Here is a 24191-nt window from a genome sequence, read left to right on the forward strand (position 1 = left end):
AAGGTAAGAGGAGAGCGGGGCAGTCACACACAAGATACTACCTAGTGGAGAAAATCCGCGCTGGGGTAAAGCATCTGGGAAGCCAGACGCGCTCTCCCTGGGTTAAATCTCATTTCTGCCCATTCCTCTCCCCAATGACGTGAAGCTAAACCCGTTAAAATAAATCTACACGAGGGATTCGCGGCAGCACAACGAGACAAAACTCCAAAGCGGTATTTAGGGCTCAAGTTTCCATCTAGAAGAGGCTGCAGAAGGAAGAAACAAGTTCATGTGTGGGCAGAAAGCTGACGTTCCGAAGCTGAGCTAGCTACTCGGGTGAAATATATCGTCAAGACTCGGCTGGAGCAAAGCAGTTTAGATTTCGTATAAACACAGCCAAGGCGGCTACACGATGTTCCTCCCCGTGTGGCAGCGCTGCGAAGCCTGCGGACACCGTACCTTCCACGATATCCCGCTTGTAGTCGCTGTCGTTGTCGCTGTCCGTGGGCCGGTAATAGATATAAAATCCTTGGATGGGCGTGTTGTTGTTGCTCGACGTGATATACTGAAAGAGAATTTGAAGAGACACATTTTAAGCGAGTCCTGCTGAGCCGTCACTGGATATCTTATCACCTTGATTTATTTTTTTTTAATCAGTCACCCATTTTTTTTACAAGCTGTCCATTTTTTTAACAAGTCGCCCATTTTTTTAATAACTTGTCCATTTTTTTTAATAAGGATCTGCAAGCGAGGTGCAGGGAGAGGTTGGTGCAAAAGCTACAACATGAAAGAGGATCCTTGACAGCGGTCGAGGCAGCTAAGGTGAGCACAGCGCCAGGGGCTCTGCAGCAAAGCGCTCTGCCACTGAACTCCTCGGATCAGCTAAAAAAAAAAAAAAAAAAAAAAGGGAGACAGAGCTGGGGATGCCACTTTCCTCCCACATCGTTTTCCAAGCCATCAATTAGGGTTTGACCACGAACGCCCTGAAAATTGGTGTGATTAATGGTGAAAGGTCAGAACGTTTTCACTTTAGAGAGTTCAGGTCATGAAAATTCAGCTCGGGAACATTTTGCTGGAAGTTCTGCAGGGTCCCGAGGAAGAAGGAGGTTACGTGAAGTTTATTATCCTTACCATCTCTTCAGGCTGAGCGAGCAGAGCAAACTAACGCTGGGGGAACTCTACACGGTTAAATCCTCCAGAGTACACCAGGGGGTTAGATTTCAAAACAAGAGCGAAGAATTTCTGCGGGTTTCAAGAAGGACTTTCAAGTACTTGTTTACAAAAAAGATGAGGGAACCGGAGTGGGGTGGAAGGAAAAAACGTTTCTCCAATGTGAAACCCTCTCCTGGCTGCCAGGGACGGCGGCGGGTTTGAAACCCGATTGACAAGAGCAGCAGGAAAAAAAGCCAAAGAGCGGCTCCGGTCAGAGGGGTTGGGATGGAGCTCAGCCCGGCCGGTGCCTCTGGCTGGGTCTGCGCCAAAGCAGGTGGAGGACAGCGGCTGGGGCGCTTTGCCCCGGGCAAGCTGCCAGTCGGGCTCACAGCTGGCGTAACTCGAGGAGGCGGCACGGGGCATCCCCGGGGAGCGGGAGGCTGGGAGATGGCGCGAAAGGGGGCGAACAACCCACGGGGGTGTCACAGAGGAGGAAAAAGCGTTTGGGAATGGGGGTTAAAGGGCTTGAGAGGCATACGGGCCGTTAAATGAGCCAATTCTACCATGGAAACATGAATTATCTCAGCCCTCTGGCAAAAAATCATCTCTGAGCCTCAGCGGGGGGAAACCAGCACCCAATCAGCTCTTAATTATTGACTTTGAAGATGCAAAGTGGTACAAATTCGCCTGCAACTGTGCAAAGAACAGGAGAGGATGATACCCACCGTCCATTTTAACATGATCTGAGTGTCACTGACGGCTTCGGTGTAAGCGATGTGAGGTCCCGCAATGGGGCGGTTGGAAAAGCGGCCGGTGAACCCGGCGACTTGGTACGGGCGAGACGCTGCGCTGCGCGGGCTCTCCCCATAAGTGTTCACGGCAATCACACGGAAACGATACATTTCTCCTTTTAAAGGGAAAAAATAAAAGCGGTTGTAGCAAAACAAGGATTCAAGGAGAGACCCAACGGATGAGGAAGGTTTTTTTTTGCACAAGCCATTAGAAAAACCAGAGGAGTTGATGCCGCGGGCTAATGCGGACAGCAGAAATAGAAACGGCTTCTAAAAGCCATGAGGGAGATTCACTTCAGAAAAATCTGAAGTTGCATTAAGAGACGGAGATGCCTCCAGCAGCTCAACAAGTCCCAAAACTGGAAGCCGGTGGGTACCAAGAGATGTTTCAAAGGATTTCTCATCCTCATCTCTTCCCTCTACTCTTGCACCATTTCCCTGGACAGTGGGAGAACCCAGAAATCAGGAAAGATGTTCTTCCATCAAAGCTTTTTTCTCTTCTTGTGTTCCGAGTGCTTACTAGAAGGACAATTAAGCTAAAAAATCACAATTTATAATACGCAACCCTCCTCTCCATGCAAACAAAGGATTAGATTATGATGGTTTAGTGTTGATTTTCCACTTGGAAAGGCAGAAATCAACTTGAATTCATGTAATGAGCTCCATAAAATGAAAAAAAAAACCAAACCAAACCAAAACAAAAAACCAGGAGCAGGATAATCCAAGCAGAAGTTAGACTGAAACAACCAAAGGGTTGCCGTATTCTCTCTGCAGGCGAAGGAAAGAGAGTTTTTAATACCTGGCTCCAAGTTCCGAACTTCCACGGAGAGTTTGGAAGGAGAAATGTTGTCCGCTGCCACGAGCCAGTCGCTGTTCCGCCCCAGGCGCTTGTACTCCACTTTGAAGGCGGTGATGGGGGAGCCGCCGTTTGCCCGCGGGATCCACGTGACGTAGACGGAGGATTCCGACGCCGTGGAGATTGTGGGTCGGTCGGGAGCTTCTGGGACTGGAAAGAGAAATTCAGGAGGATTAGAAACGTCGGCTTCTGTGGTTTTCTAGATTAAACTAGTTGCTGATGATTAAATTAAACTTTGTGTATGAACAAGGAGAATCTTAAATCCTCCTGTAATAATTACTCCTCTTACTCTTCCGGAAAAGATGCTCAAAAACAGAGGAATAAATTATTTTATCAATAAACTAATCAAAAAAGGACATTGTTGCACCACCCCAGCTCTACAAGGAGACACAAACACGCACTAAGTGAACAGGAAAAATTCCGTTGTTTTTTTCCGAGCCCCAAAATTCCCCCAGACCCAACGAGACTCCAACCCATCCCCGCTAAAGAGCCAGAGAAACGAGAAGGAAGAGCACACAAAGCATGCGACGAACAATATACTTACTGAACTCGCTTGACGGTACAGAGAGCAGCGGGACAGAGAAGGTAAAGAGGTGTGTTAGTAAATCCCCGATAATCGCGCTGATGAGAGCCCCTGAACCAGACCAAGGGGTGGGGTGGTGAGATACAGGACTATAAACACGCTGTTTTCACTGGAAATCGGGCTGAAAATCACAGCGGTTGGGAAGTGGCTGGAGCTTCTTGCCAGCGGAAATAAGTCTATCCCTGGGAAGCCACGGGAAGACTTTCAGGATGGATAGAATCCGCTCTGAGATGTTAAAACCAACGTGGGCATTGCCCATTTCTTCCCTTCCTCTGGATTTTTCACAGCGGAGGAGAAAACCAGAGTATTTAGCACAAAGCAACGCTAGGTTTGAACATGAGCAGCAAGAACTGGGTTATACGTGAAAATCTGATCTTATTTTCGGAGATCTACATGTGTGGGTAAGAGCATCCTTGGAAATATTAAAAGTTCACGAGATTAGAGCACGGATTTGTGAAATTTATAGCTTCTAATACCCCACCAGAGATGCTAAAGCCTGTAAGAAATGCACTACTACGTGATAATTGAACGCTGCGGTGGAAACCTGGAGTATTGAGGCAGATCCTCCAAATGCTAGCTCACCACCTGGAATAAGGGAACCTTCCAGTTGGTCCCCAAATTATGAGCTCTGATCTTTTACTCTGGAAACAGAACAACAGAAAATCTGGGAGATACCCAACCTCACCCACAGAAGTCCCTCAAGAGAGGAAAAATACCTGTCTTGGAGAAGCCAGGGGAATAAATAGGAAATAAAAGAGGTAAACCAAGCACCTAGAGCAGCAATAATCACAAATTAACTCGGGTTCATCTGTTGGCAACACAATTTTAGCACACGGATGACAAACTTACCTCCGCTGTGTCGAGATAGGTCCGGAAGGATGACACCGAAATTATTTGTCCCTTCGTGAACGACAGGATGTTTGGGAGCGCCGACGGGCGGAGACGGAGCCTGGGTGTTTTTTGAGGATGATGTTCTTTCTAAAAAACAATTGGATAGACAATACATCAGGGATTGGGCAAGAAAATGCTGTTTAACGCCTCTCACAATACGCTTGCTCTGCAAAATCACTCGCTGAGGCCCAGGGGACTAAATCCTGGCTCCAAATCACGAGGTGAACAGTCAGGAAAGCGATGAGAGAGTTTCTTCAGGGGACCAAGAAGGGAGATCTCCCCCTTCTGCGGTACTAACGGCCACAGTGCTGCACTTTGCGGTGATGCTGCCGGCTCCCGACAGGGTTTCCAAGCCCCCTCTCATCATAAAATCACCACAGGGGGTGAAAATCACGCACCGAAATCCATGTTGGGAGGAAAAGGTTCAATAAAAAGGCTCCGGAAGCTGGGTTTGGCCACAGCTGGCCAGCGGGCTGAGCGGACGTTTGGCCGGTTACATTCTTAATGCCATTTTAAGCCGGCTGGTTCCTGTACGCCAGCATGAAAAATATCTGATTGTTTGTACGCTGAAGAGCACAGCCACCAGCGTCCAAGCTTGAAAACCAAAAAATTGCGTTGATTAGAAATGCTCTTTCACTTGTCGCTGCCTCCAACCAGCTACTGAAACAGCTGGCTTTGCATCAGCCCAGAGATTTTTTTTTTTTTTTTTTTGCTTCTCCAAAGCAAACCAGGAGGAGTTTTGCTCCTAAATTAAAATTTGACGGTGTGGAGAGTTTCTTTTGCGATATTCTGAAAAACCTGCACAAGGCCAGGCTGCTCCAACTCTGCTCCTTCAACCAAGAGGAACCTTAGAGTATAAATCTCAATAACCACCCCAAAAATAATATTATCCAGCTTTTATGAGTTTCTACTTACCAACAGCCCTGCTAACGCTTAGGAAAGTTTGCCCCGCAGCTCTTTTAATTATTTTTTTTTTTTTGCAGAATATTTTATATACGGCTTAGCAGGCGACATACAGCTGATGGAATGGAACCAATGTCCCCTCGCAAGCGCGGGACAGCAGGGACATTGTCCTGCACCCACCTTTGCTGGTGCGGAACGTCAGCATGGCGGGCTGGCCCTCGCCGGCGGCGTTTCTTGCCACCATTAAAACTTCATAGAGGCTGGAGGGCTCCAGCTCGGTGAGCCGCAGCTCGTTCTCGCTGCCGGGGACGCGCACCGTGTGCCAGCTCCCCGTCGCGCTGACGCCGTCGTCCAGCTGCGAGGGACAGGGAGAGAAAGCTCAGTGTCAGTGGTGGAGCGAACAGAACCCGACGTAATGCTCGAATCGCAGCTCGAAATACCCGAAAAGCAGCCAAAGGACCTCTCCCACTTGCCAAAAAACCCGATTTTTTTTCCTAAATCTACCTACAGTTTGTCTCCAAGCGCTTCTGCCACAAATCCAACCACCTTCGTGAGGCTCCTAAGAAAAATTCAGCTTATTTTCCCTCTCTATAAACATAAATAAACTTGTTTTTGGGGAAAAAAAAAGTGATTTTCACTTAGCAAGAGCCCAAATGATTTTTAAAGGCTTCAACGAGGCTTCAGCTGGCAGCGTGTGCAATATTCAAGGGCTGGACCCAAGCCCCTAATGAGAAAGATCTGTTTCCCTGAACTATCCCAGTTTTTTTCTGGACTTTGGGATTTGAAAAATATTTATTGGCTGAAACAGGCAACAAAAAGTTATGCCTGAGTTACTTCTCCAGGGTGGGGGGAAAAAAAAAAAAAATCATCAAATCAGCAAGAAGACCAAAGGTTTGGTTTTTATTAATGCATAGATCTTTTTTAAAAAAAAAAAAAAAAAAAAGAAAAAACTTTTTTAATTTAACAGTGAAATCACCAGCTCCGTTTAAGAAAGGAAAAGAGATTCAGCGCAGTCTCTTGACGCTTGACCTTTGGAGGGAAACATTTCCCCCAAATCCCAAAGGAAAAGACACAAGATTCCACCAAAAATAAACTCCTAAACAACGTAAGACTTTAATAAAACAGAGAAGACAGATCTAAACACTGCGGATTAGCAAAGGTTACGCCAGACGTCCTTGCTCAAGTATTTTTCTTCCCAAGTGACCACTCCAAGGCTTTCATTCCCCCAAATTTTTTCTTTTTTTTTTTTCCCCCCTCTTTAAGAGGGAAATCAATAAAATAATGTAATGACACAGAAAGAACACCACCCTAAAAAAAATACGGTGAACTCCTCGCCGAGAAACGCCCGAGCGAGCAGAGTTCATGCAGGAAGGATTGTCATGAGTGAAGGGTAAGCACCAAAAAGGTCAAAGAAATATTCAAAGCTTCCAGCACTGATGTGAACCAACGGCCGTCGGATGAGAAATCCCATCGACAGACTTTGTTGGCACACAGTTTTTAAGGACACGATGGGGATCTGCTTGGGAAATTTGAGTTCAACTTTCATAAACTCAGCTTAATAGTGTCCCTTTGGGATGTGGAATCGAAAATTCTTGGAGATATTCGGCTCAGCTTTCCTTCTGATCTCAAGCTTACCCACCAGACTCAACCTTGCTCACAAAAAAATATTTTCGGCAACGCCGAAAATGTCTAAAATACACCCCAGAGTCCCATTCCCCATGGACCAGGATACTCTGAAGGAAATAAAACCCCAGGTTTTGCTCAAGCCTGACTTAAAACTAGACAGAACAGCGCGCTTGCGACCAACTTCAGCCATCCCTAATATTTTAGGCCAAAGGAATGTCGTGGTTCGCTATATTTTGTATTTTTTCTTTCCTGACGCCACGTTCTGGTTAACGCCAGCCCTGCAAAAATTCTTGGTTTTTTTTGTAAAACCTAAAAACAATTAATCCACGGCGCACAGCTCCGGAGAAACGTTACCTTGCGATATTTGACAAAATAAGCGTTGATGGGCAAGCCGCCGTCCCTCCCCGGCCGCCACACCAGGTTGTACACGTCCGGCTTCGGTGTCTGCGGGGGGCTGAGGATGATGGGGGCTTCGGGCGGAGCAGCGGCTGCGTTCGGGGTTTTTTCTGTCGCGGTCAACCGTGATTTTGTGGGAGGTGAGCTTGGAAACGCCGTTTCTGCCCCCAAATCGCCATGGCTTTCATCGCTCTGGGCAAGCTCCAGGGGAGGCATTTCTGCTGCTTTCGTGCCAGGTTGGAAAGGAACTGGAAAAAAAGGAGGAGTCTGGTTACATCTTCGAGATGACGTATGCCCACCCCGCGCGGAGGGGACACTAAATCATCTCTAAAGCATCATTTCCAAACAAGCCTCGCCGCAAAAACGCCAGCTCAAGAGACGCCCGCGCAGACCTGAGCCCGCTGCCAAGCTGCACCCTTGCACGCCGGCTACTTTTTTTTTTTTTTTTTTTCCTAAGGCATTACAGCATTTTTTGGGGTTGTGTTTTTTTTTTTTTTCACAAAGAGAGAAAACCTGAAACGCAATGTCTGCAGGCACGGTTTGACTCGTATCTCCGATAAATTAATGCATGTTAAAAGAAAAAAAAAAAATATATAGCTACTCTTGTGACACAAACGGACCGATTTTAAATGAAGCGTGGTTGTACAAGGAACTTTTCATGGCCTGAACTGGCGTGCACACAAGAGGACATTCTCCCAGCCCCGCTTCTGAGGTTTGGAGCCGTCGTTTCGATCCGCTTTGAAAGCTGCACAGCTCAACTGCTTCATTTGAAGATTGATGCAGGGAATAAATTCAGTTTACGGGCAGGTCTAACATGCAATTTAATACCAATGCGGCTCTAGAAATCCTGCTCCAGCCTCCTCCAGCCTATTTACCTTGCCTGGTATGAAAAAAAAAATAAATTATATATATAATATCAGTTGTTTGAGCATGGGAGAAAAAAAAAAAACAAAACGTGTTCAGGTTCCTGGCAGGAACGGGGCGGCAGGTTGGACATCTGAGATTATCCAGGACAAGTTAAAGCCGGCGTTTAAACCCAGCATGTTTGGGAAGGGGCGCAGCTCCTCCGGGTTGCAGGCTGCAGCGGCGGGAAAAAAATGTTCCGAGCCCCGCGCGTCCTTTTTTTACGTTTGCGTAGGTTTCTGTTACACGCCGGGGTCTGGAAAAAGGGGAAGGGAACGAAGGGAACTTGGTTTACAAACCAAACAAATTCCTTGGGTAATGTCAAGCCAGCGTTAAGCCTGGCTGACTCGGATTCCTCCAAACCTCCATTAAAATACCAGCAGCAAGTGTGGCTGCTATTTTTTGCCACTTTTTGGGGAGGAAAAAAAAAAAAAAAAGTTGGTAAAAAGGAGGGGAGGAAAAGTTCTCTTTTTTTTTTTCCCCCAAATTGAAGACACGCTCTCAGCAAGTATTCCCTTGTTTTGTTTCTTCCTATTTGTTAAGCCACAAAATTCCGAGATGGGAAGAAGGGGAAACAAAGGCAGATGGGGGGGAGGATGTCCCTAAATCCAGCTGGAGTTCTCTGAAAACGTCAAAACGTCCCCAAAAAAATCTCGAAGCAGCAGGAAAGGGACCGCACCGAGGACTGGAAACAAACGCCGGATGCACCCGGGAAGGGAGAAGCGCTGGACCCGGAGGGTTTGTGGGTGGGCAGAGGAGGGTGTGACGCCTGCTGGCATGGGGGAACCGGACTCTTGCGCAGAGGATGAGCTGCGGTTGAGGCTGGTGACAGGAGACCCGCAGTTGTCGCCGTGTTTATTGCTGCGAGAGGGGAGTCGTCAACAACTGGAGAGTCAGTTGTGTTTTTTTGTGCTGTGGAAAACAACCCCTGGGTAACAAATTCCATTAAACAATTCGGCTCTAAGGTTTTTTTTCTGGATTTCTGGCATAATTGCTACCCATCCAAACCAGCACAGCAGGCTGGTCTGCGCTGCTGTGTCATTACGAGACTTTTTTCAGCGTGCCACCCCTTTCCCCTCAGCCACCCAGAGTTCTTTTTCTGCCTCGCTTTCCCAGCTCTGCTGCAAAACACGAGTCGGGTCACACCAAAGGCTGCATGTGCCCAAAATTCTGCCTCCGAGAGCCGCCAGAAAAGGGCCAAGTATCCCAAATTTGGACATTAAAATCATGCATTCGCAGAGCTTTTGCATTCTCCGACAGCATTTCACAGCTTGTCGTCACGTCTCCCCTTCGAAGCCCTCACCTTCCCAGCCTCTCCTCCTGCAGAAACTCGTCGAGTTTCTTTTCTAGAACTTTTCCAGCTCTTCTACACCCTCCTTCAACCAGGGGTGCAAGCACACGAGCAGATTTCAAACCCGCCGGCGTGTCCCGTGTTTGCACGGCGGCAGAGCAGCCTTTATATTTTGTCTCTGCTGCGCAAACAGACGGCGTTCCCAGGCTTTGCTTCCACACTCCAGCTTCCCAAAGCGTATTTTCCTCCTTTATTTCCATTAGGTGAAATTATTTTGGGGAATGAGCAGCTCTGAGAAGCTCCTGACACCACAACTGTCTATAAAAGGCTTTAAAACCAGCGCCCGTGGGTGCGGGATCCTCAAGCGATCGTTTTACATTTTGTGGTTTCTCACTTTGATGGTGGCTTAAGTTGCCCTGCCCGCTTTTAAAACCAGGCAATGAATCACGGCGTGGAATAAATCCAACAGAAAAGAAAAAAAAAAAAGAGATTCTTCAGCCAAATAAGCTCTCTCGCTGTGCGCCTGCGCTTGGAAAATCTGAGGAACAAGCTGCTGAGGCCCGGAGCCGCTGAAATTGATCCACACCGGAATCGTGGCGTAAGCCCTTCAGGTGCACTGGAAGTGGTACCTGGCAGGAATTCTTCATTAAAACATGGAAAATGTTGGTGCATGTCTCTTGGCACAGTTGGGAAGCGTTCTCAAAGCCTAACAGCTCCCAGAAACGACGTAAGGGCTTTTCTACCAAAACCAAATGCCTCCCCCGCCCTCCGCACCACCAGCGGCAGCCACTACAGCGTATTAGGAACCGACAGAAGTTCAGAAACAAAACATCAAAATGGAACACGCTGCCGTAAAATTCCGAGGCGAAGCAGTGGGATTTTTTTTTCGTCACAGACCGAATTCCGGGATGATATTGAGTTTTGTGGTTCCACTTGGTGAGGTCCAACAATAACTTCTTATAAAATGACATGATGAGATTACGTTGAGGTTTCTTCTTTCTTTCTTCCTCTAAATGAGCCTTCAAGCGTCTTTTTGAATTATTTACGCACGTTTTTCAACTCCCATTGGTGGTAACGAAGAACTTTAAATACGGGACCACATATTAAGGTCGGCGGAATTTCCATGCCACTGACACCCAGCTAAACTGAAGGCAAGATGCTGAAAGAGCTGAGAAATTTAAGTCACTTCAGGTACCTAAAAATCTCTTCATTCTTGCGAAGTGAACTTGGGGGAGCTTAAATTTATTATTAATATTGCGTAATATTCCAATGTGAAGAAAGGAAATAGCTCGCTTCGTTTCCCCAGGATACCCACATCACCTACCTGCCATTAATTTCTTACTTTGAGGCATTTCTCACCCAAAAATCAGGGAGCCGAACGTGAAATTTCATACTTCACGCTTACCGACTGTCAGGAAGGCTCTGGACACCGCGGAGCCGTGCCGGTTGGTGGCTTCGCACGTGTACTCGCCACCGCGCTCCGGAGTCACGTTCCTGATGTGCAGGGAGCTCCAGCCCGCTCGGGACACGGAGAAATAGGCGCTGGGCTCCACGACGGTGCTGCCCTGCGTTGTTGGAGGAGGTTTCTGCGGTTGCGAGCGAAGCAGCGGGGAAGGGCGGGTGGTTACAAGTCCTCTGCTGTCGTACCAACGGATGGCAGGAACGGGGAGGCCGGTGGCATTGCAGGACAGTGTCACGTCCCCTCCGTCCGTCACGGTGACGCTTGCCGGCGGAGAGATGATAACCGGCCTAGAGCCTTTGCCTAGGGGGGGAAATAAAACCCAAAGAATTAATTTGGAAAAAGAATAGGATGCTTAATGAGTCAATACAATTAAAAAAGTCCCAAAATATCTGCTCCAGCAGCCTCTGCGCAGCTCACATCAGTCTTAACAGGTACAGGGAAAGTCAAAAGCTGCAACTACACGTGACGGGGAGAGAACAGGAATGGCAACGGTCTTGCCAGCATCCTTTTATTGGCAGAAATCAAGTTTTCTAGGTACTAGAAAGGATCCTAGAGAGGCGATCAAAAAAAAAAATTGGTACCTGCTGATGGGAATACCAGTTCATCCAGCACAACAGAGCCTCACTCCATTTAAGAATAAACTGTATCAAATTCAACCATAAACTGATTTAATTGCAGCTGGTGATCTCAGTTTTAAGTACCCCAGAAATAGCAACAACTCTTAAAATTCAACTGAAAGCACCTTCTTTGCAAGATTTGCTACAAACAGTGATCAGAAACAACCCAATACACAATCTAGGGGAAAAAACCCACAAAAACCAGACTAAAGCTTGAAGTACAAAAGCTTAATTTCATTTTTTGAGGGCTGCAGGAGCTCCTACCCGGCTGGACACGAAGTCTCGCAGTGGATTGCACAAATCCGAGGCCGTTGCTTGCGACGCACTGGTACAAGCCCGAGTCCTCTTGGGTGATGCCGTGGATCCGCAGATGGTTTCCCATCGGGAGATGCCACGGAGAGCGACGGAGAGGAGCTGCGTTGTGGAGCCAGGTGAGGGAGGGAGCAGGGCTTCCGCGGACGTCGCACCAGAAATGCGCCGTCGCTCCGGCGGCCACGGTTTCGTCCTGCAGTCCCATGGAGATCGAGGCAGGTTCTGTAACAGGAAATAATTTTCTGTAAAACACTGAGTCATGGAGGGAAAAATCCTCCAACAAGAGGAAAATCTGCCGCAAAGGAAAGGAGAGATTAGGAAGGACTTGCAGCCAGGCTTTTGAGGCCACACATGTTTCTTTGGCTTTTGTTTTTGTCCTCATCCAAACATATCACCTCTCCTCATCAGCTTTTTGCTTATATACGACCTCAAAAGAGAAACATCTGATCCCTGGCATGCTATTGACACCGTGTCCTATGTACACTTGGCGCTCCGCAGAAAAATAAACAGATCAGTTCCTCCCCCGGACTGTGTTATCCTGCACTGTTTGACTATTTCAAACCGCGAAGGATTTCAAGAGGTTAATAGTTATGGATTTTAGCTGGGGAGAGATGAGGAGATATGGCCATCTTGATTTTTATTCTTTATTTTTACATAAGAAAGAACTTCAGGCTATTTATAACCAGATGCCAAAACCAGCAAGTACACAACCAAAACACTCATTGCCTGGATGTGACAACTGCTTTATAACTTACCAAGTACAGTAAGGGAATAGTTAACGAATTTCATGACTCCCAGCTCATTTCCCACCACGCAGGAGTAATTCCCAGAGTCCGACACCTCCAGCCTGTCCGTCACCAGATGTGAGTGCAGCAGTTTCCACCTCCCTTTCCTCAGCACGTCCCCACCATCCTTAACCCAGCGGATGGAGGCTGGAGGCAACCCGCTGACGACACATTCCAGTGTCACGGAGCTGTGCCGGGGTACCGCCAGGCTCTGGGGCACCAGGGGGTGAAGAATGTGGAAGCCACCTGAGGAAGAGCCTGGAGAAAAAGAGATGAGATTTATCACTAATCTTCTAAACCACACCTGGTTTGGTGACTAGAATATTGGCATTATCCCCTTTTCGAGGACTAAGTCCTCTTGGGATTTGAAAAACCAGATGTGCTGCTTCTCTACAGTAAGGTGGAATCAAAATTGAACATGCAAAGAACACAGGACAGATTTTATGTAACGTGGTACTTGTGAAAATCTTCGGGATGGTCTTTATTCAGTTTGAGATGTATTAATTCCGGAAAGCCGAAGTGAATACTCACGCGTGACTACGAGCTTACGTCCCGTGAGTTCTGTTCGGAGATCGTGAGTGACCGGGTTGTACGCAGCACATTTATAGGAGCCTTTGTCTTCTAAAGATACATTCAAAATCTGCAGGTTTCCAGATGGAAGAATTAGGTAGTTGTCTAAACACGTGGGGAGGGAAGAAAGATTATAATTAACTCAGTTTCAAAAAAAGTTTTCCTTTTTCCTTTTTTTTTTTTTTTTAATAACTTGTCAGATATACCCATCTATTCTAAACGTAGGATCACAAAGAAATCATGCTGTCGTGACAAAAACATTCATTTACAAAGGTCCATTTAGATCAAGCAATTTGCACGGGAAGTTCTGCAAGTTTCTAGACTTTTTTTTCCCCCTTTAAGTTCTAAGAAAAAAACCCAGGCAAGATTTCTATTGCTAACATCTCACCTGTTGATTGTTCCAGCCATTTTCCCCGCACTTGGAAGCGAACCTGTGCTTTAGGGTTACTTTCTGGCACCTCACACCCAATGAAAGCCGTCCCTCCTTCCTCCACTACAATGGCGGGTTTCACCGACGGATCAAAATCAGCCAGACCTGGAAGAGAATCGGTAGAAGGTCCAGAGCCTCCACTTGGGAAAGGGCAGTAAACTGAGTATTTGTGTTTAAAATAAAATAGAAAGGGCCAGCTTTTACATGGGAATAGTGAGGGGAAAAAAATAATTCCTACTTGCTTCTCCAGGAGAAGCAAACAGAGACAACACCGGAAAGAGAAGATGAAAATTTCCACTCACAGCAGGAAGGCTGTCCATAGGAAACATGAAATTGTCTTTCTGCGAAGATAATAAACACAACACCAAGTACAGCGGCACCTCCCGCCCGCTGCCACGAGCCATGAGGCAAGCAGAACGCCTCGACAGCTAACAGCACCTTCTAATTTGCTACAAAATGGTCAAAAAGAGGAGAAAAGCGCACAAGCTGCTCTCTTACTCCCTTCACCTTCAAAGCATCTTGTAGGTTGGGAAGTTTTTCTAGGTTAGCCACCCTTACCGCTCTCCTGAGAGGGTTTCGCTATGGGTCAGTACTTTACCAAAACACTTACTTCTCTCGCTTCTAAGAAATTTTCCTCCCAGGGGGGATTTTGGACATGCTCCATAGATGAGGCACCCTTCCAGAGAAATCACTCAAATCCTGCTCGACAAAGCCTTGATTCAGACAGCCCCGCGATCCCGAGCGGACAAATCACGCTCGCAGAGAAATATTATATCCTTTCCGTGCGGAAAACATTGCCCTTCCTCTTCTGAAGGCCCTTTAGATCAAACAATTTACAGATCCAGCACCAAGGCAAAGAGTGATGAGAAGAACCAGCGTGACAGAGAAGGGAAATCGTTCCTGAAATGACCGAAGACTGTCCTCACCTGACGATAGTTTTGACCAAATAAAATTCTACAAGTGAAAAGGGAGATTTTCAGCTCCCGCTTTTATCCCAGGCAACAATTCCCACTTGTTTCTCCTCAAGTCTCAAGCAGGTTTCTGCAACAGCTCAGCTGCTCTTTCAAGATCCTTTGAAGAGCAGCTTTTGGGAACTTTGTACTTCGGGGTCAAGACATTGAAATTAATGTTATCTCATTGAAAACACATTTAGAGATATTCTCAGCTCAAAATGGGGCTATCTAAATCGATCAGGTGCGGTTTTGTCTAGTAGTCTTTAAAAACCTCCAAGGATGGAGCTCCACAAGCTCCAGGGCTGCACCGCTCAACAGGTCTTGGATCAAATAGGAAAAAAAAAAAGAATTGGTGAAGAGTGTCTAACTGATCGTATCTACCAACTGCCATCATCTACCTGGACTTGTGCAAAGCTTGTGACACTGTCACACACGACATCCTTGTCTCTAAGCTGGAGGGACGTGGATTTGACAGAAGGACCACTCGCTGGATAGGGAACTGGCCAGACAGCTGCACTCAAAGAGTTGTGGTCAACGGCTCAATGTCCCCAAGCGGAGACCGGTGACAAGTGGTGTTCCGCAGGGGTCGGTACTGTGACCGGTGCTGTTTAACATCTTTGTCAGAAACATGGACAGTGGGATGGAGTGCACCCTCAGCAAGTTTGCCGGTGACACCAAGCTGTGTGGTGTGGTGACACACTGGAGGGAAGGGATGCCATCCAGAGGGACCTGGACAGGCTGGAGAGGTGGGACCCTGCCAACCTCATGGAATTTAACAAGGTCAAGTGCAAGGTCCTGCACGTGGGCCGGGGCAATCCCAAGCACAAACACAGGCTGGGCGGAGAATGGATAGAGAGCAGCCCTGAGGAGAAGGACTTGGGGTGTTGGTGGATGAGAAGCTCAACATGAGCCGGCAATGTGTGCTGGCAGCCCAGAAACCAACCGTGTCCTGGGCTGCATGAAAAGCATCATCACCAGCAGGTTGAGGGAGGTGATTCTCCCCCTCTGCTCTGCTCTCGTTAGACCCCACCTGGAGTACTGCGTCCAGCTCTGGAGTCCTCAGCACAGGAAGGACATGGACCTGTTGGAGAAACTCCAGAGGAGGGCCATGAAGATGGTCAGAGGGCTGGAGCACCTCTTGTATAAGGACAGGCTGAGAGAGTTGGGGTTGTTTAGCCTAGAGAAGGCTCTGGGGAGACCTTCTAGCAGCCTTCCAGTACTTCAAGGAGAGATGGGGAGTGTAGACACACAACGAGGGGTAATGGATTTAAGCTGAAAGAGAGTAGATTTAGATTAGATTTTAGGAGGAAACATTTCCCCACGAGGGTGGTCAGGCACTGGAACAGGGTGCCCAGGGAAGCTGTGGATGCCCCATCCCTGGAGGTGTTCAAGGCCAGGCTGGATGAGACTTTGTGCAACCTGGGCTAGTGGAGGGTGTCCCATGGTGGGGGATTGGAACTGGATAGGTTTTAAGGTCCCTTCTGACCCAAACCATTCTATGATTCTATGATATACTAAGTAAAAAACAAAAAAACCCAACCCACCTTGAAACTTGGTGTTTTCTAAAAGTCAAAGAAAACCAAAGCATGCAAATCCGTCAAGGAGTGAGGAATACAAAGAAATATAAAGGAAAATGGAACTTACTGCCCATCGATACCGTGGCAGGCCTGCTCACGACAGCGCCCACGCTGCTGTTAGCGACGCACTGATAGCGCCCGGACGTGGACAGGCTGAGGGAGACGATTGTCAAAGATCCCGAGTGGATTTCCACTTCTCCCGCCTTGCTGTCCAGAGGTTCCCCATTAAACAGCCAGGAAAGGCGAGCTGTGGAGGGCTCGGCAGAGCAGCGGAGTTGGACGGGTTCACCAGACTTCTGGACAGTGGATGAGGGCTCAGAAATAAAACGGGGAACTAAATCTAAAGGGGAAAAACAAAATTATATTCCATTAGTGAACAGCACTTTGCATCTTTACAGTAACGCTCTCTCCCAAGGCTCCTGCCACGGGTCAGACCTGGGAAACTTCTTTAATCAGAAGGTTAAATATTGCTAAAAGATTATTCAGATCAAACACAGAAGAACAAAAGGTCTCTGAGCTCCGAGTTGCTCGTGATACTCAAGCAGGTGTCATCTTTTTCCTCTGCAAGAAGAACTCATGACAGATTCCCACTCTTCAAGATTCCCAGCTTCAAGATTCAAACCCCATTAAGAGGATCGCGGCGATTAAACGGCAGCAGGTTCAGTGTACAGGAAGGGCGAGATACATCCCCAAACGGCCAAGGCATCATTCGTGAGGGCCTGCGGGATTTACGTGGAGTGAAGCAGCAGCGATCACCTGGAGAGACAGAGCACGGCAACACGCAGCTGGAGCTGATCTGTCCCATATGCAGCGAGCCCGGCCAGGACTTGTAAAATTTTTAGAAATGGTAGCAGCCTGCCAGGTATTTATATACAGAACTGTCCCCGAGTCTGCAGAATTAATTAAAAAAATAGCAGGATTAAAAAAAAAAAAAGCTGGATGAACAGCAAAGGCTGTCGTTAATTCCAAATCCATGGACTTCATCAGGAGGAGAATGATGGATTGGGCATCCATGATCTTTCCTGACGAAGAGAAACAGGAAAAGCTGCTAATAAAGAAAAGGTTTCAGTTCCATAAACTTGTTTATGAGAATCTATTTATTTGCCAGAAGAAAATTCTTGCTCGTTGGAGGAAATTTCTTCCTATCCTGGCCAACGAAACACTGGCAATGATTTCCATTTGTTTTCTGTGGAATTCTCCACTCAAGATTTTGGACGACGGGAGGGAGCAAAAGGTGATTACCAGCGATAACTTCTACTCGGTTAGAGATAGCGGGGAAAAACTTATTTAAAAATAGACACAGTGGCAGGGGAAAACGATTTCTAGTTTGTAAATAAGCTAAGGAATTGCAGACAGTGCGGGTCAGGACGATATGAAATGACATCCAAACACAAGATCGTTTTCTTGTAGGTGGGGCCCTCGGCTCATGCTTTTCCTCTCAAGTCAGTCCGTCCAAGCTCTTCTACAGATGAGTTTCAGATGAGAAATCGCACGTTTTTCACAGAAACCATAAACTATCTGCGTAAACAGAAAATCAAACTGGAAATCTGAAGTGTGGCTTCACTTAACAAAAAAGGATGAAATCCAGAAAAATGGTATCAAAGCATTTTCGCAGGACTCCAGATGTCCATTTTTTAGCTTTTTAATTTTAAAAAACTTTTTCCCATCAGTTCAGTTCCATTTTCCAGGGATAAGAGGAAAGCAACGACCTCTCTAGCTTGCTAGCCACCGACAGCTACAAAATTCCACTTTCATCTTCGTCCCTGCCCTTGCTTGTGACACCGACGCTTTGTGCTCAGTGGAAGAGTCCAAATTGGTAGCAGTGACCCTGCAGCTGGAATTTATCTCCTGTGGCAGCTTGAAAAATCAAATTTATCCCATTTGCTTCTAACGACTGGCTATGAAGTGCTAAAAGTAGTAAAAGCTTCTTTTTTGTGTGGTTACGTTAAGACAAGCTGACTACACAGAGCAGATGTGTCAATTAAAACCATCCCTCGTCTTTTTTTTTTTTTTTTCAAGGCAAGAGCTGCTCGGAGCGCAGCCTTCGCATTTCAAAGATCCGATTCCTCCTTTCCCCCTGCAAATTTCCAACCCCTCCCAAGCCCACGGGAAGGCAAAACGCACGGTACACAGCAAAATCAGCGTCCAGCGAAGTCCGCGGAGATCCCAAAGAACAAACGGACGGAACAGAGAGTTGTCCGCGTTCTCAGCGCTTGTTTTGAGCCAAATTTTCGAAAGTGAAGTCGTAAATTCAGCTTAAGACTGATTTTAAGTGCTCCATGCGTCCTTCAAAGCAGATGAGCAATAAACTGGCGAACTCAAAACAGAATCCAAATGGCCGCTTGTCTCAAAAGTAGGGGTTCAAACCTCCACCATCTCGGCTGGGGCGAGGAGGCCTTACCTGAACTCGTGGCAGCGAGGAGACCGGCGGCAGCGATGAAAAGCAGTGCTTGTAAGCGTCCGGGATCTGGATGCATAGCGCCAGATTCCACAAGTTGAAAGCGCGAAGTTCCAGACTAAGACGAGGCAGCGAAAGAGCTACAAAAAAACAAACAGATGTCTAGTGTAAGCTTCAGGAGTGAGTCTTTTAACTCTCTTACAACAAAGTGTTTGGGGCTTAAAAAAAAAAAAAAAGCCCAACCAGGAAACAGCCAATATTCCTCGCAATATAGAAACCATCTGTAAAAATGAGTTAGAAGTTGAACTTGACGATGTTTCCAAGTACTAGTCTGAAATAGAAGATACTTTCCCCAGCTGGGCATCCGCGCTGAACCATAGCGCCTTGATGAATTAGACTGCTTCCCACCCAGTCCAAAATAAACAAGTTATCTAGCCGAGATAACAGGGTTTGCAAACAATAATCGTTTGACCATCTATCACCAGGCTTAGACTTGCTTGTAAGTTTTTATGAATCGACACGATTACCGCGATAATCGCTCTAAACCTGCTCATGGCGACGTGTCATCTGCTTGCTCCTTCTCGTGGGCTTTGAGGTCAAACGGTGGCAAATGTCTACTGCGAAAAAATCGCCAAGATTCAGCTCGTTCTCATTTCTATCCCCCAAGCAACACTGCTTTTATCAGCTTCTACAAGAGGACAGCGTCACGCCTCAGCATTCTGCTATGGAACATCTCGCTTCCAGCCCCCCAAAAATACAAATTAAATCATGAAACCAACAAAATACAAACGAAATCATTCAACCAGCAAAACAGCTTGCACGAGGCGAGTCGCAGAAACACTGTTTCTGACACGGTCTCCACCAAACTCTCTTTTCCTCTCCAAGAAAATAATAAAGAAAAAAAAATCCGCAGCTGGCGTTCGGTTCTATTTTCTATCTGCTTTGCGTACGATGATGATGATGAATAAGACTGGAGTTCATTTAGCACAGTTACTTCATTTATCAGCCCGGCCGAACAATTTCGCGGCTGATAACACTCAGCTTCAGATTTTAAACATCTCATACATCAGGCGTGTATATAAACACGCATCTACCGCGCATCCAACAGCCGGGAGTTTAACTGGCAGCGCACAGAACAAGTGCACCGAGCAGAACTAAGTCCCAATTTCCTGAGCGCCAGCGGAGCAAGAGGCTGGATCCCAGATATCAACAGCAAAATGACTCCCAGGGTTTATTTAAAAAATAACAGTATTTTATCACCAGGACATCGCTGGGAGATATATCTGCACAATAAGCATCAGGAAGAGACTCCAAGAAGAAGAAATGAATCACTGGAGATTTTATAAAGCTCCTTGCTTACTGCTACTTCTCCTGAAAAAATTACACTCCCAGCTTACGATGACAGCTTGGAAAAAAAAAATTAAAAAGCTGCTGTCGGGTTCTGCTCCCATTTCTGGGCAGTTTTTACCCGATCTGGCAAATTCCTTTCAGCTGTTGGGCCGAGCGGTGAGTCCCGCGGAGCAGCGCTGTTTCGGTCAAATCCCAGATGGCAGAAGAGCCGGGGCTGCGCAGAAAGCCGTTGGGTTTATTTGCATTCTCGCTGGGTTCAAGGGCAGGAGGAGGACAAAGTAAACACCCCCGAGAACTTGTTAACATCAAACACTTCGCTCAAGAGGGGTGGGGGGCAATGTTGCGCCTTTTTTTTTTTTTTTTTGCCAAATCTTCCCTTCACTATTTATTTATGAAAAGCAATGAAACGTATATTCTGGGTCAACTTTAACCCCGGCACATGGAGCTACCGGGTTATTTTGCAGCTGTCTTTTTCACCAAGGCCAGCTCATTATCTTTAACTAAACTTTATCTTTCGAGATCTACTTTAGCCAGGCTCTGATTTCCCTCTGTTTATCTTTCCCTTTACATGTTCCTAGCCGCCAGTGTCAACAGCTACTCCTCTTTTGACCTACCAGTTTGGCTTTCGCAGGCTTCGCAGAGTGGTAAGATCAACTGGAAAGCAAGCGAGTACACAGAGCAAGCCACAAATACCAAAGTTCTTTTGACTGGAGGGAAAAGAAAAAAGAAAAATATTTACTTTAATTGGAGGAGCAACAATACTTGGGCATCCAAGTTTCTCTAACGTGCGCTTTTGGGATACAGGAAGGCAGAGGGAAGAGGAGATCCAACACACAACCCCAAAAAGATTTCCTGCTTTCTGCGTTTTCTGCAGATGGTGTCGCCACAGAAGCTGCTTGCTGGGTGTAGAGACGAGGGCAAGACCACACCATGGAGCTTTGGGGTCTTCAGAAACTCAGTGGAGAAACCTGGCCTCAAAAATATTCTATTAATACGTATCTGAGCGTTACAAGAATGGAAAAATACGACTCTTCCCCTTTGCCGTCATTTCAATAACCCTAAACTCCCATTCTGGGAGCAAGTACCAGGCGCTGGGGAGCTACTGGGACCAGAAGAGGATCCCTTTGGGCAGACGTGGCTCACTTTTGGGAGATGTGGCTCCATTCCAGTGTCTCAGACGCCAAGATGAGCTCGCTCAGGATCAGCTCTGCCCAGTGTTCACCATTCTCGCTTGAGAGGATGAATCTCCAGCGCTGGTGGATCAAACAGTCAGAGTTATTCTGGTGTCAGTGAGAAAAGGGGCTATTTCCCAGCCATGCAATGGGAATTATTCATCTAAATAAGAATAGTCAAGGTTGACTAGAGATGGACATGGTTTCCACGGATCAAGTCCTTTCCAGTTTCACCGGTGGTTTCTCCAGACCGTCAGTGACGCACACGCGTATTTTTTTGAATTTTTCCTACTTCCAGCCAGACACCTTCATCCAAAGCTATCTTCCAATTAATTTCACCCAGCACTTGACCTCCTCGTCAGCTCTAAACTAACTTCCTGCTCACAGACCAAGGGAAACGAGGACAACACTGGACTTGTGTCACGACGAGCCACCATCCCAACAGACATCCACCTCTCGGAAGCAGGCTGCACGCGCGGGGTGTCCAGAAACCTGGTACTTTTGGAGATAACCAGCAAGACGGAGTACTTCTGGAGATGCCATCACTCCGGCTGTGCGCCTCATTTGTCACAGACGCTTTTTAAAAGGAACCTCTCGCCAGACAGCTCACAATTTTGGACTTACCGAAACTTCCCACTGGGCTGAGATGGGAAGACACAGGCACCAGAGCGGCCAGGCAGGCTTCTCACCTCCGATCTGGAGAGATGCGGCGCAGGGAGACAGCACAGCCCCGGCAGCGACCTTCTCCTCCTTCCCAAAGCTTCACGCTTGGCGCTGTTTCTCCGGAAACCATCGGTCTTCAACGTAAGGTTCCACGTCTGGTCTGTTTGGTGTAACTAACTTGTCACCTCCGAAGTAACTCGCTCCTAGCCCTTCTTATCCCCCCAAAAAAGGGTTTTACACTCTGAAAAGATGACAACGCGCTGTTTGCCACACATTCACATGGTTCACAGGATCCCGTGTCCTTCAAAACACAGCTGAGAACCTGCCCTGCTTATTTACCGGACCACAAACGTCTCATCTCCACCCTCGCAGCCGAGGGCAGAGTCACGCTAAAAAGAACATTATCTCATACCCGTTTTTTTCCTGCTTTTTTTTTTTTCTCTCCTTTTTTTTTCCCGTCCCTGAATCATCTTCCTGCCATCTCAGACCAGGGCACCCCCAGGACCTCCCTTCCCCATATTTAGCCACCGCCCCACCTCAATCTAACCATCGCTCCCCTCCAAAACTCCTCTGATGATTCACGACGCCGAAGCTAGAGGAGGAAAGGGTTTCTTCGCACCAGCTCCTACAAACGCCAGAGCAAAGCAGGGAAGGAGGAGAAGGAAGGAAACGGCAGGCTCGGGAACAGAGGGAGTCATTCAGGTTGCCCACTCCACCTCCAGGAGCTGCCAGCCTTCTCGAAGAAGTCCGAGGAAAAAGTGACAGAGAGCTGCTGCAGACATGACAACATCTTTCCTGGGAGTAAAACAGCATTAGATACTAAAGACTTCATATTTTTTCCTAAACACCAACTCAAAATCAATTAATCCACCCTCACTTTATGATACTATATGTGATTTAACACCTAAAGCACAGCAAGGTTTAGTTTTTTTTCTCCCCCTAGGTCATTTACTACAGAACCACCAAGAAAAAATGTCATTTTAACTCGCTCCCCAAAATTGTTTCCGTGAATACAACAACAAAAAAAAAATCCCAGATTTTCAAAGCACCTAAATTTAGAACAAACGAACCCTCCAGAATTAACTAAAACACTGTGGCTTGCTCCCAACTAAAGGCAAGTCAGATCATTAAATCTCACACCAAGACACCTTAAAAAAAAAAAAAAAAAAGAGGTATTGAAGCCTGTGGCATTCCAAGAGAAAGCAATCAGACATTCCTGCAGCTCGGCTCCTCAGTGATCTCCGAAGCCTTTGATCACGGACTGTCTTCATGCTGTCCTCCTGGGGTCTGGCAAAATGAGCGGAACAGCTGGCAGATAGACTCCAGGAGCTTTTTGTGCTGGGAAGGAGCGGCTCAGCAGCCGGCAGCGACTGCCAGTCTGCCCGCCGGCTTTACGGACTAACCTCTGAGGTTTATTCCCGGGTTTTTGGGGCGCTGGAAAAGCCTTGAAGCAATCCCGAGGAATCGCCACCGGTGCGCTCGCCCACACGCCGCACACCTCTCATGTTCCTGGAGTACCTCTTCCTAAAAAACCACGGCTGCCGGACGCGAAGGGGGAGGATTTCCAACGCTGCCACGCGGGTTTGGGGTCGCTAAAAGGCAACCCGAGCCTGCCGAAGCCTCATTTTTAAAGGAAGCCTGATTTTTTATGAATGCTTAATGACCACTCAATCACGAACATCAAGCCTTTAAAAAGCAAATGCAGCACCTACAGTGTTCATTACCCTCCCCCTCCCCCCTTTTCAGGGTCTCAATCGAGGCAGCGGAGCGTGCAAACCGATCCTGTCGCCAGCAAAAGCATTTCCTTTCACTGTGGTCAGCCAAAAAAGCAAAGGGAAGAAAATGGAAGTGACTTGAAGTTATGGCACCAAAAAGGCCAGACAAGCAAGGAAATAATCAACTCCACATGAGCCACTTGGAGCCCATCACAATGCAGAGGGCCCACGACTAACCCCAGGAAAGGTCAGCGGGACTATGGGGGTCAGAAGCTGCAAAAAGGCAATAGCCAGCAGCTGCCAGCTGCAATAAGAATCAATGTGGTCCTAATTACGCTCTGAGCACCCAAAAAAAAAAAAAAAAATCCTGCTGTAATCACAGCTTGTGTAAAAAAAAAAAAAAAATTCAAGTGCTCCCGTTTTCCTCTCTTCTCTACCTCAAGCGGTGAACTGCAGTTTCTAAATGACAGGAAGCCGAGCGATGGAGATAAGGAGGCAGGCATTTACATAAGGGGGGTTAAAAAAAAAAAACAAAACCAAACCATCATTAGGCATTTGTATTGGAGTTATGGCGTCACGAAAGGCAAGGATTTCAGGAGTAAAATTACACACTTCAAAGGGGTTTTGTGGGTGCCTTCAGAAAACAAACTGAGCTCTTGGCTCAGCGGTCCCGCAAGCCTGGTATTTCGCTAAAATAAAAATCTGAGAGGGAAAACCCCACAAAACCCGTTTGCTGACAGTGACCCTATAAAGCAAGTGTGAAAGATATAAACAGGTCAGAGAAGGCAATGAAACATGCTCAGAGGCATGTAGGGA

General features: G+C 47.1%; 1 protein-coding gene across 1 annotated transcript in view; it reads right to left on the reverse strand.

Annotated features, from left to right (window-relative positions):
* Positions 1–18554, reverse strand: part of CDON (cell adhesion associated, oncogene regulated) — a gene marked incomplete at its 3' end in the record, with an annotated part of 21627 nt that extends 3073 nt beyond the window's left edge. Inside the window, exons 1-13 of the mRNA XM_010085493.1 lie at positions 18479–18554; positions 16145–16417; positions 13506–13652; positions 13079–13222; positions 12518–12805; positions 11715–11984; positions 10777–11133; positions 7136–7425; positions 5336–5510; positions 4211–4339; positions 2722–2928; positions 1857–2038; positions 439–544 (exon numbers count right to left, since the gene is read on the reverse strand). Coding sequence (XP_010083795.1) covers positions 439–544; positions 1857–2038; positions 2722–2928; positions 4211–4339; positions 5336–5510; positions 7136–7425; positions 10777–11133; positions 11715–11984; positions 12518–12805; positions 13079–13222; positions 13506–13652; positions 16145–16417; positions 18479–18554 — 2644 coding nt within the window. The remainder of the gene's footprint in view (positions 1–438; positions 545–1856; positions 2039–2721; positions 2929–4210; positions 4340–5335; positions 5511–7135; positions 7426–10776; positions 11134–11714; positions 11985–12517; positions 12806–13078; positions 13223–13505; positions 13653–16144; positions 16418–18478) is intronic.
* Positions 18555–24191: the final 5637 nt, after the last annotated feature.

This window comes from Pterocles gutturalis, unplaced genomic scaffold, assembly GCF_000699245.1.
Source record: "Pterocles gutturalis isolate BGI_N339 unplaced genomic scaffold, ASM69924v1 scaffold7335, whole genome shotgun sequence".
NCBI lineage: Eukaryota > Metazoa > Chordata > Aves > Pterocliformes > Pteroclidae > Pterocles > Pterocles gutturalis.